The 12,219-nt window shown below is 41.4% G+C and overlaps 1 protein-coding gene across 1 annotated transcript in view; it reads right to left on the bottom strand.

Annotated features, from left to right (window-relative positions):
- The window catches only part of stxbp3 (syntaxin binding protein 3), a 101,668-nt gene that overhangs the window by 56,559 nt on the left and 32,890 nt on the right, over nt 1–12,219 (bottom strand). The window contains exons 5-6 of the mRNA XM_084310932.1: nt 10,434–10,506; nt 2,508–2,608 (exon numbers count right to left, since the gene is read on the bottom strand). Of these exons, the coding sequence (XP_084167058.1) occupies nt 2,508–2,608; nt 10,434–10,506 (174 nt within the window). The remainder of the gene's footprint in view (nt 1–2,507; nt 2,609–10,433; nt 10,507–12,219) is intronic.

Below are 12,219 nucleotides of genomic sequence, written 5' to 3'. Positions count from 1 at the left end.
CCCACCCCTGCTCTATACTGTAGGTGATGAGATAACATGTTTACATAACTAACTTGTAGAGAACCGTATATTAGTGAAATGAGCTTCCATGGGATCACCTCAAGGACCCCACTTTGAGAAGCAGTGGATACTTAGTATTTGACTGAAAGTGTTCAGAGCAGACAGAGCAGGCGTTCATGGAGAAGATCAGGGTGCTTCTGTGGTCTCGGCCTCTATTGCAGTCCTCAAGGTGCCAGGCTGTTACATGACACATGGTTGTGCTTTTTATTTTGTTGTTGATGTTCTTAGCTCTATTCTATTTAAATCTTTCAAAACATTTCTTATGTAGCCCAGTTGCTATTGCATGTACATATTTGTGTTTTATTACACGTATATGTACATAAATGCCAACTATTTCGCCTGTTTTATTGTCCACCCATAGCAACACTACTATCACCAACATCCAAGAAGGGGAATCCCCCCTTGAACGGCCCTTCTAAGGTTTCTCTCCTCCACATTGCCTGTGGTGCTTTTTTCCTATTGCTAGGTTTTGCATTTATTGAGTATTGCATTTATTTATTTTACATTTATTTTGGATTTCATGGTGGGTTTTTTGTTCTTGATTTATTGTGATGTTTCTTCTTGACTTGTTTAAAGAAGACTTGTCCGGCCCATGGGGACATTAACTTGTGATTTTGTGCTTTACAAATGTATTTGGTTTTATTTAGCTGCAACAGAAATTCGGCTTCCTGTGCCGAAATAGATCCAGCTTTCCCATGATTAGTAGAAAAGGATTGTTGATGTGATTTATAGGCTGCAGCTTCAATTCTTAAATCACTGGATATCTACGTCTATCATTCTGCCCTCAAATGTATTACTGGTGACAGGTATGATACCCACCACTGCGTCTATTATGAAAAGGTTGGATGGCTTTTTCTGGTTGAAAAGCGTAACTATCATTGGTATTTGTTTATTTTTAAAGCCTTAATTGGTAAACTTCCCTCTTACATCACATCACTGTTGGAATGGAATCTTGCAACCTATTCTACATGTTCAAATGATTCTTAGGGTTCTCTAGTTTGCTCTGGACTATGAAAAACTGCTTTTTCCTTTGATGCTTCCAACACCTGGAATGCCCTCCAACTGACTCTGAAGCTTCTTCCTTCTTTTGCTGCATTTAAAAGTATGATCTCAGACCACTGTGTGTCGACTTTTACCTGTCTTCGCTGATTTTCGATTGTTTATTCTTAATTATTGTGCTTGTATGTATGAAATTGATGATAAACTATGTCTTGTTTTGTAAGCTTGTTTTTGCTGTAAATGAGGGTAACCTCCGTGTCTTGCAATCTCCTCATCTCTTTTCTCAGGCCTCAACTCCTCCTCTCCTTCCCTAGGCCTCTTCTCCTTCCCTAGGCCTCTTCTCCTTCCCTAGGCCTCCTCTCCTTCCCTAGGCCTCCTCTCCTTCCCTAGGCCTCCTCTCCTTCCCTAGGCCTCCTTTCCTTCCCTAGGCCTTCTCTCCTCCTCTCCTTCCCTAGGCCTATTCTCCTCCTCTCCTTCCCTAGGCCTTCTCTCCTCCTCTCCTTCCCTAGACCTCCTCTCCTTCCCTAGGCCTTCTCTCCTCCTCTCCTTCCCTAGGCCTATTCTCCTCCTCTCCTTCCCTAGGCCTTCTCTCCTCCTCTCCTTCCCTAGACCTCCTCTAACCCAGTGTTACCTGATCTTAAAACCCAGTGTTACCCGATCTTAAAACCCAGTGTTACCCGATCTTAAAACCCAGTGTTACCCGATCTTAAAACCCAGTGTTACCTGATCTTAAAACCCAGTGTTACCTGATCTTAAAACCCAGTGTTACCTGATCTTAAAACCCAGTGTTACCTGATCTTAAAACCCAGTGTTACCTGATCTTAAACCCCAGTGTTACCTGATCTTAAACCCCAGTGTTACCTGATCTTAAAACCCAGTGTTACCCGATCTTAAAATCCAGTGTTACCTGATCTTAAAACCCAGTGTTACCTGATCTTAAAACCCAGTGTTACCCGATCTTAAAACCCAGGGCGGGATCCACAAAGAATGGATTGCATGGTGCTAATTGCACCGTTACTTACAATTCATTATGAATTGAAAATGGGGGACCCTGATGTAAACAAGACGAAAGTATTTCTCTGGTCTGCATCCCCTTAACAATTGTGTGTATTGAGCCGTACTGTATTGTACCCATTCTGCAATCTGTTAATACAATTTCCAATCAATCAATCACCGGCGTTCACCGCGCAGGTGATTGAAGCCAGTGTTACCTGAGCTTCCTGTGGCAGGAAGGAGATGTTGATCTCTTTACAGACTCTGATGTACTTGGCACAGTAAAGCCAGTGTTACCTGAGCTTCCTGTGGCAGGAAGGAGATGTTGATCTCTTTACAGACTCTGATGTACTTGGCACAGTAAAGCCAGTGTTACCTGAGCTTCCTGTGGCAGGAAGGAGATGTTGATCTCTTTACAGACTCTGATGTACTTGGCACAGTAAAGCCAGTGTTACCTGAGCTTCCTGTGGCAGGAAGGAGATGTTGATCTCTTTACAGACTCTGATGTACTTGGCACAGTAAAGCTTCATGTTGTTGAACAGGTCATCGGGACAATCTGAAGGAACAAAACAACCAGTCGTAATGAGAAACCAACTTGCTACAGTCTACAAACGTAATTCAGTACAAAGTTCTCAGGGCAATTTTTTTTAAACATTTCAGGAAAATAAATAGACCTCAGATGCTAGTGTGGTGTTTTAGTCAGACATGCAGACTTTAATGGGTTTAAGAGCTGTAAACTCTTTAGCCCAAGCGATCCATCGGCGGACCGCAAATGACATCACGTCATAAATCCATCTCTCCAGACTGTATGACATTAAGTAGAGTTTTCTTTTCAAATGTATCTAAGAGTAAAGACCATGTCACAACAGCAGTCGGTGTATATATTCAGCAATACGTTTGTTTATCAATAGGTTAAAGTGTTATTAGTGAGATTTTAGTTCATGGAATGTCTTAATAATTTTGCGAATATCCGCCATTTTGAATTAGCGAAGAGTCATACGAGTACAGGGCGCGTGTAGTCTTTTACCAACACACTTGCAGTTCCGCGTTCAGGTTCCGCGATCTGATTGGCCAGTGACGTTTCTCTCTGCACCAATCGCGTAGCTGCCGCCTCGCAGGTTCTCATTCAACTACTGTCCAAGTTGCTGTATAACAGCAGCGTGATTATATGTTAGCGTAGTAATATATATACTTTTCAAGAAAACAAATGCTGTATCTTGTCGGTCGAGAACAAAAAGACACGTAGCCTTTGCTTTAAAATCCTGTCAAAAGTCTGGGAGAAGCCGTTTTCCTTAAAGCAGTGTTTTCTCTCTCTCTTAATGGTGTTGTGTGTAATGCTGTTGCCCGTTTCGAGCTTCCTCGAAGTGTTTCTGGCTTGCGGTGGCTATTCTGAAATTAGGCAATACGATTATGTGAGCATGTGCTATCAAGAAAATATATGAAAGTTATTACTTCAACCCTAAATCCGTGGATCTTTAAAAACGAAACACAAGTCAGTTAACTCTGCTGGCACGATTCATATCCAAAAGATATCCATTATGCACGATCAATTCCGTGATGGTGAAGATGATGACAACATCATTCAGGATGTAGGAACGTTATATTTTTTCATTCATAGATTCATACGAAAATACCGTCTAGAACAGTGGTCATCAACCTTTTTAAGCCCAAGATCACTTTTTTTTTTTGGCGAAGGCAAGATCTACCTATTGAAGCGTTGAGAGAAAAAGACAGCCAAGATTGTACTTTAAACTAAATGACTTTTATTTGCCTGTATTCTAATTACATGCAATGCTTTGGTAGAACTATTTAAGTAGAACTATTATGTACTTTCTCAATCAGTGCTAAGTGCAGTCATCTTATGCAGCATCACTTTTCAAATCAAAACAAAAGTAGAACTGTAATGTGGACTTTCTCATATTATTAACATTGACAAACATATTTACAATTAGCATTTTATAAAGTAGAACTGTAATGTGTACTTTCTCAGTCAGTGCTAAGTGCAGTCAGTGCTAAGTGCAGCATCAATTTTCACATCAGAACAAAAGTAGAACTGTAATATGGACTCATATTATTAACATTGACAAACATATTTACAATTAGCATTTTATAAAGTAGAACTGTAATGTGTACTTTCTCAGTCAGTGCTAAGTGCAGCATCACTTTTCACATCAAAACAAAAGTAGAACTGTAATGTGTACTTTCTCAGTCAGTGCTAAGTGCAGCATCACTTTTCACATCAAAACAAAAGTAGAACTGTAATGTGGACTCTCAGGGTTCCTTATTTTTTTTCATGGAAAGATCTACAGGGACAGTCTCAAAGATCGACCAGTCGATCAAGATCGACGGGTTGGTGACCACTGGTCTAGAATATCGTTTTCTGCAGTAATTCCTAGAACGTGAGTTATAGGCATAAACGCATATATAGATTATCAACTGCCGTTTGTTGGCGATACACGCTATATAAAAAATTTCAACTGTACATGATCCTAAGCGTTATGACTTATCATGCGCGGATGAACGGGGGGGGGAGGGGCTCATTTATAATTCCGTGATAGTCAGTAAATGCTTTATGTAGTATGGGTGATATATTGATCAGAGCAGTTTGCATTGATAATAATAAACAAACACGCTGAAAATGATGTCAGCGTCCTCTTACCGTTCGCCGATGAGACTGGAGGAAAAAGATCCCACTTATTTGACGGCGATCTCCTAAATCCATTTCCGATTTGTATAATCATAATAAACGCCCAAATCATATCGATTATTGCGTTATGGCAGCGATCGCTACACACGGACGTGTGTCTAGAGTCCCGCAACAATATGCGAGTGCCGGACGCATTTGCCAGATACACAGAGATCTCCAGAGATCCATTTCCGGTTGTAACTCGCAGATCATCCACCAGGCGGCAGTATTGAAGCGTTGCAGAGTTGTGCAGGCTCCCACTGCATCAGACCAGGCTCCATGAGGGAATTATGAATAACATGGCGAAAAAATTAAATATGATCTCAATAACGTCGTACGCCATGGAATGGCAGAATTAGCATGACCTTGAAACACGTTGTACGACGTTTTTGGCGCATGATGTGTTAAGGAAAACAGCTTCTCCCAGACTTTCGACATGACATTTTTTATTTCTCTTATTTCTCGGGATTCTCTACCACAAAACTGAACGATATTGGCATAGATTGGAGTTCTGACACGCAGTTAGTGTGTCTACCTTCTGTGAACATTTAGCAACAATCCGCGTTGCAAACGGATTCAAAATGGCGGAGCCATTACCATTTTAAGAATGGAACTGTACATACAGTAGATTTTATATGGCCCGATCCATAGATGTGCGAGTTGGCTATAATAAGGTCATTTATAGGCCTGGTATTCTATATTCTTTTTTTATCCACTTTTTCTCCTCCTGTTTTTCTGTGTTTTTCTCCCATCCCAATTTAGTCGTTATGCCAATTGCCCCCTCCACTTCCTGGTTGTTGCTCGCATGTGCGCCCCACTGGTCGGTCTAGGGAGCCCTGAAGTCTACCAGATGCTTCCTCCGAGACATAGGAGACAGCCAGCAGCCTCTTTTCACCTGCCAGCGTGGACTCTAATTGGTGAGGTGTAACGTGTGGGAGGTCACACAACCCCCACAGGGCTGTACGCTAAGCTTTTTCACTAGGGGCACACTTGCCCCTAAATGAGAAATTGTGTAGTGCTCCTTGAATGAGATAACCACAACACACACACACCATTGCATTAATCAGGAGGACAAGAAACTCTGCATACCTTTGTTTCACAATGAAAAGTGCTTTATAAATAAAATGAATTATTATTATTGTAAATAACCCCATGAAAGGTTTATTATCTTTATGGGTAATTACCTGCTTCATATTTGTGATGTTACTAGTTTCAGGGTGTGCCTAAAGTGATCAATGTGTTGGGCCATTTATAGAGATCTATGTCAATGAATGTTTTATGTATATCTGGGACTTTTTTTTGTATAAGAATTGAGAGGCCTACTACGGTATTTGTTATGTCAAAATGCTCGCTATCTCCACTGTCTGTGTGTATACTCTGCTTTGGTCAAATCACATTCAGCATGCCCTCAGCAGGGTATCTGCGGCTCTGCAGATATACCCTACTCCCTCAGCTAGCCCCTTTCGTGACTGCGATACAAGCCAGGGGCTCGAATACGCATCGAATCAATGTTATAAGACATTGATATCAGGAGCTATCTGTAGCTACTGCTAGCCGGCTAGATAACGTTAAGACAACGCCTCAGTGAACTATTTAGTTTAATGCAGACCTGGGCATTGTACGGCCCGCGGGCCGGATCCGGCCCGCGGGATGATTCTGACCGGCCCGCGAAAGATTACATGATAATAAAAAAAAATAAAAAAAAAATAAAAAAAAATATATTTTTTTAATATTTTTTTTTATTTTTATTTTTTACTTTTTTTTTTCATGTCAACGTTCACACGCACAGTATACGCTTAGGAGACATGCTCAGAAGATGTTGGTTCTCTTTGGATCCACCTACATATGTGAACAGACATTCTCAGTCATGACGTTTACCAAGTCCAGGTACAGATCCTCTCTCACTGATGAACATCTGGCAGCTGTGCTTCACATCTCCACCTCAGACATGCAACCTGACTTTGATGGACTTGTTAAAGCTCAACAGAGACTGGATTTCTCACACTGAATGAAAAAAAAGAACTGAAGAACACTAAAATGTGGAAATATAACAAGTGAAATGGGACACTTGATATTTTTTTTTCTTTTTTTTGCACAGTTCTGAAAACATAAAATGTTTAATATAGGCATGTAAAGTAAAAAAGGCTACAAAACTGGGACACTTTTCTTTACACAGTTCAGTGGCATGTCTTGTTTATTTTTGCTATAAGATGATGTGATGTCTTTAGAAAGCTAAGAAAATCCTTGTTTCAATAGTATATGAAACTCAAAATTCCCTTTGTTATTAATGTTTCACATTTTGTTTATCATTTTGGAAATAAATTCTATTTGAATAAATGATATTTTTGAAAGCTATAACCTCACCTTTTAATTGCCAAATAATAACATACACTCTTACCAGGGGTCAAAACAATGCCATTTACTGCTTTTTATATAGAAATAAAATGTATATTATGCATAATTGAGTTTGGAATTTTGGCCCGGCCCCCCAACATATTTTCAGTTGCTCATTCGGCCCCCCGGGAAAAATAATTGCCCACCCCTGGTTTAATGGGACATTTGGTTTTGAACAACGAGCTAACGGAGGTATCATGCACTACTACTAGACTATTGCTGGAGCATTTGTTGATATCAGGAGCTGTCAGTAGCTAGCCAGCTAGATACCGTTAGACAATGCCTCATGTATTAAACTAAAAGTGAATAGTTGACTGGGTCATTCTGTTTAAACAGTAACGATAGCTAGGTAGCTATCGTTAGTTCACGGCCGCATGCACCAGACTATAGCAGACTATTGCCCCGGGAGGGGCAGTGGAGGAGGAGGAGGGGCCGTGCGCTGCTGCAGCTCTGTGTGCTTGAGAGAGAAGTCAGCGACAGCGAGTGAGATCTCCGCTAAGAATTGGATCATGTTTTTCGGATCGGTTTTATATAATTTAGGTTGCCCCCAAATATTATTTACCACTCGCACGGGCCAAATTAAGGGGCAATTTGCGATCATCTCGTCGCAGTGTACAGCCCTGCCCCACCATCTCCCTCCCTCGCTGTGCAGGCGCCCTGACCGACCTGTAGGAGTCGCTGTTTACAACGACCAGATTACCACCCACCGGCTTCCCTCCCGCTGACTCTGCCAATTGAGCCAGTATGACGGCCGGCCAAGCCGGAGGCAACGCTGACAGCCGGATTCGATATCAGTGTCTCTCGCGTTGGTGACGAGCGCTTAGTCCGCTGCGCCACCCAGCATTCTATATTCTATAATAATATTTCAAATGGCATGTGTCCGGATGGCAGAATTCAGTACTGTATCTACAAAACCTTCTGTTTAATAATCTTCCCTTTATTAATTTGCTTAGATTTTTTGTACACGTGATCTCAAGAAGGTGCTGAATGAGCTCATGTCTGGTAATTTTTTTCATGGTGTTATTCACCGTCAAAGATGCAAAGAAAAATCATAATCTATATTCTCCTTTGTTTCATCACACTTTACTCAAGCCTAGTAACAGACACAATATTTCTGACACTGGGAATACATTCCATGAGATCCATAGATGTCCCTAGATACCAAGAACATGCAAATGGACCTTGTAGAAGTGGAGCAATCTCCATTTACTTAGGTATGTGTTTTAGGCAGCTTTTCAGAAAATAGGGCTAGGGCTTAACAGGTTAACTCACATTTTCAGACATATTGGAGGCCAACGGCAGTGGTGAATCAGTAAAAAATAACTTGCCTTAACCTCTTAAGCCCTAGTCATATTTTCAGAAAATCCTCCTAAAAGTAAACTACTCCACTTCTACAAGGTCCATTTGCATGTTCTTGGTATCTAGCTAAACTCATATTTAGCTAATAACACTTTAAATCATTGGTAAACAAACGTAGTGCTGAAAATATACACTTTGACTGCTGTTTTGATAGGGTTAGGGTGTTTACTCTTGGCTATATTTGAAAAAGAAATGCAAGATTAATTAATACAGACTGTATAGATCTATTTATGATGTGAAATAAAATCAGGCTTAAGGGGTTAACCAGGATATTAGCTAGTATCTGGAATATTAATGTATAAACACCTTATCCTTAACACATTCAGCGCCAGACCAGAGATATCCCGGGTTAACACGCCATGCGTTGGTCGCCAAGACCCGAGATTTCTCGGGTTTTGGTAGTTTATTCCTTTTTTTATCGCTTTATTACTACTGGGCAGTCCAGTAGGGAGAGACAGGAGAAATGGGAGACAGAGTGGGGGGAAGACATTCGGGAAATAACGACGGATTCGGCTGAGCGCTGAGCGTGCTATGTGGTTCGCCACTGGGGCGCCCCGGTCCTTTATTCCTTTATTCGATATTTGTATTCATTATTCATCCACGGACCTCTGTGTTGCCATAGGGAATGAGTCTGAGGTCGGCAAACTGCAATACCGGCCGTATCCCGCTAGACGGCGGTATCCAGCACCCTTTGTACCCTTGTATCTTGGCCTGTGTAATGGCCAAACGTCTCCGGTTTCATGTTTCCTTGTCGGGTGAGGGCAGCCGTTCTACCGGTTCCATTGAAGCGCATCAAATATCTCCAATCCATATGTTGTGGTGGATTATGCCGTGGGCCAAATGGACATTGGATGTACCAGATGGCGATCAAACAATTGGAATAGTATTTTTGGAATACTCCCGATCACAGGTAAGAACGATCTGACGTCAATTTTAGCTTGATCCTGCAATGCTTTTATACCGATCGGGCTGATAAGCGTTTTTAGTGTCGAATACGAATGCCGTTACTGACAATCAAATAATCAGAAACAACCCTCCACCCCCCCCCCCCCCCTTTCATGCATTCATGATGGAACATAATACCTATGATATAGATTTGATTTCGGGATAATAGCATATACAGGCAAGAAATGGCAACGTCTATGGTGGAATTGACATATAGGGCTATACTGTAACTCAGCATTTCATGAATTACCCTAGACCGCTCTAAAACCACTTATATTCACCACGGTATAACACGGGAAAGTATGGATGGAAAAATGTATTCTTTTTCAAATTTTGAACGATAGATAGGTGATGTCAAATGGGCCATAGTATTGTATCCATAGCTATAATATAGAATATAGTTATAGCTCTACAAACAAGGTGACTCAGTCCTATCATTTAAAGCACGGCCTAGCTACAGCGGATCCTAACTACCGTAATTTTCGGACTATAAGCCGCGCCTTTCCCCCCCATTTTTCAACCCTGCGGCTTATATAACGGTGCGGCTTATATGTGACTCGACGTGACCAAACCCGAAAATGTAAAAATCGAAATATTGCTTTTTTGACTGCATTGAAATGTGATTTATCTGTTCCCTTATTTGCTAAACTTAATAAAACTTGTAAATGAGTTAATTCTTGTTATTTGTCCGACAGTATTGTGTCCCAATGCTAATTACATGGTAATTAAACATTAAAACACCTGCGGCTTATAGTCCAGTGCGGCTTATATATGTACACATCATTCAATTTAGCTGCTGCGGCTTATATTCAGGTGCGGCTTATAGTGCGGAAATTACGGTAATAGCTTTTTAATAGAGTTAAGACCTTAATCAGGATATTAGCTAGTATTTGGAATATAAAATGTCAGTCTTTTTAAATAAGTTACTGTTATTTACTATTACAATACTATTATTGAAAGATGTTTAACAGATGACTGATAAAGCGTTGATACTTACAATCGGTGAAGTAGACATATGCTGCTTTGTATTTGGGTTTCAGCTTGAAGTCTGCGATGAAGGCGTCCACACACTAAAGTAGAAGAGACATCAAACATATGAACCATCGAAAACAAGTCAAACCAAACAGGAGAAACAGGGGGACAATACAACACCTTCATATAACAAAGAATGATTTGTTAGTTCAATGCAACATTTAATGGGAAAAAAATCGCGATCTCGATTCATAGACCTATGCAATCTAATTAAATAAAAAATTGACGATTTCTTTTTATAAATGTTTTTTTATTATTATATATATATATGTAACGGTTGTGACAACGTCACCTCAAACTTCGATGCCCCGAGTGGGAGTCGAACCCTGGTCTCCCACACCGCGGGCAGCAACACAGACCGCTATACCAAGAGGTGAATTCACTTCTAACTAATGGGTCTATGCGTCTTTTTTTTTGAGGATGTGAGAGTGAGTTTAACCCATAGCACCGCTACTCACCCCAGCCCTTTCTTGACTGCGCTTCACTATACCATCCGTTACACTCACCCTCTCAACCTCACTCCACTCCACCCAAGGCATCCGGGTCAATCGGCACCATTGTAACGGTTGTGACAACGTCACCTTAAACTTCGATGCCCCAAGTGGGAGTCGAACCCCGGTCTCCCACGTCACAGGCAACAACACAGACCGGTATACCAAGAGGTGAATTCACTACTTCGCAACGTGTCTATCTGTCTTTGAGGATGTGAGAGTGAGTTTAACCCATAGCACCGCTACTCACCCCAGCCCTTCTTGACTGTGCTTCACGATACCATCCGTTACACTCACCCTCTCAAACTCACTCCACTCCACCCAAGGCACTTCGCTTGCCCCGAGTGGGAGTCGAACCCCGGTCTCCCACGCCGCAGGCAACAACACAGACCGCTATACCAAGAGGTGAATTCACTTCTAAGTAATGGGTTTATGCGTCTTTTGAGGATGTGAGAGTGAGTTTAACCCATAGCACCGCTACTCACCCCAGCCCTTCTTGACTGCACTTCACGATACCATCCGTTACACTCACCCTCTCAAACTCACTCCACTCCACCCAAGGCATCCGGGTCACGGCACCATTGTAACGGTTGTGACAACGTCACCTCAAACTTCGATGCCCCGAGTGGGAGTCGAACCCCGGTCTCCCACACCGCGGGCAGCAACGCAGACCGCTATACCAAGAGGTGAATTCACTTCTAACTAATGGGTCTATGCGTCTTTTTTTTTGAGGATGTGAGTGTGAGTTTAACCCATAGCACCGCTACTCACCCCAGCCCTTTCTTGACTGCGCTTCACGACCCCATCCGTTAGATATATATATATATATATATATTTTTTTTTACTTAACTTTTTTAAATGATGACTATTCTGACTTGAGTTATTTTGTATGTTACAAGAGACCTGACCTCTTTAGCCCGGAGCCCTATTTTCTGAAAATCCGCGTAAAATCCATACCCAAGTAAATGGAATATTGCTCCACTTCTACAAGGTCCATTTGCATATTCTTGGTATCTAGGGACATCTATGGACCTCAGTGAATGTATTCCCAGTGTCAGAAATATTGTGTCCATTACTAGGCTTGCTTAAATTGTGATGAAACAAAGGAGAATATGAATTGACAGTGAATAACACCATGCTAATAATGACCAGACATGAAGAACTGCCACTGATCTCGTTCAGTACCTTCTTGAGATCATGTGTACAGAAAATCTAAGGAAATTAATAAAGGGAAGATGATTAAACAGAAGGTTCTGTAGA

The sequence above is a fragment of the Notolepis coatsorum genome (genome assembly GCF_963971535.1).
Source record: "Notolepis coatsorum genome assembly, chromosome: 3".
Lineage (NCBI taxonomy): Eukaryota > Metazoa > Chordata > Actinopteri > Aulopiformes > Paralepididae > Notolepis > Notolepis coatsorum.
The sequence above is the reverse complement of the archived record's forward strand: the minus strand, read 5'-3'. Positions and strand labels throughout refer to the sequence as shown.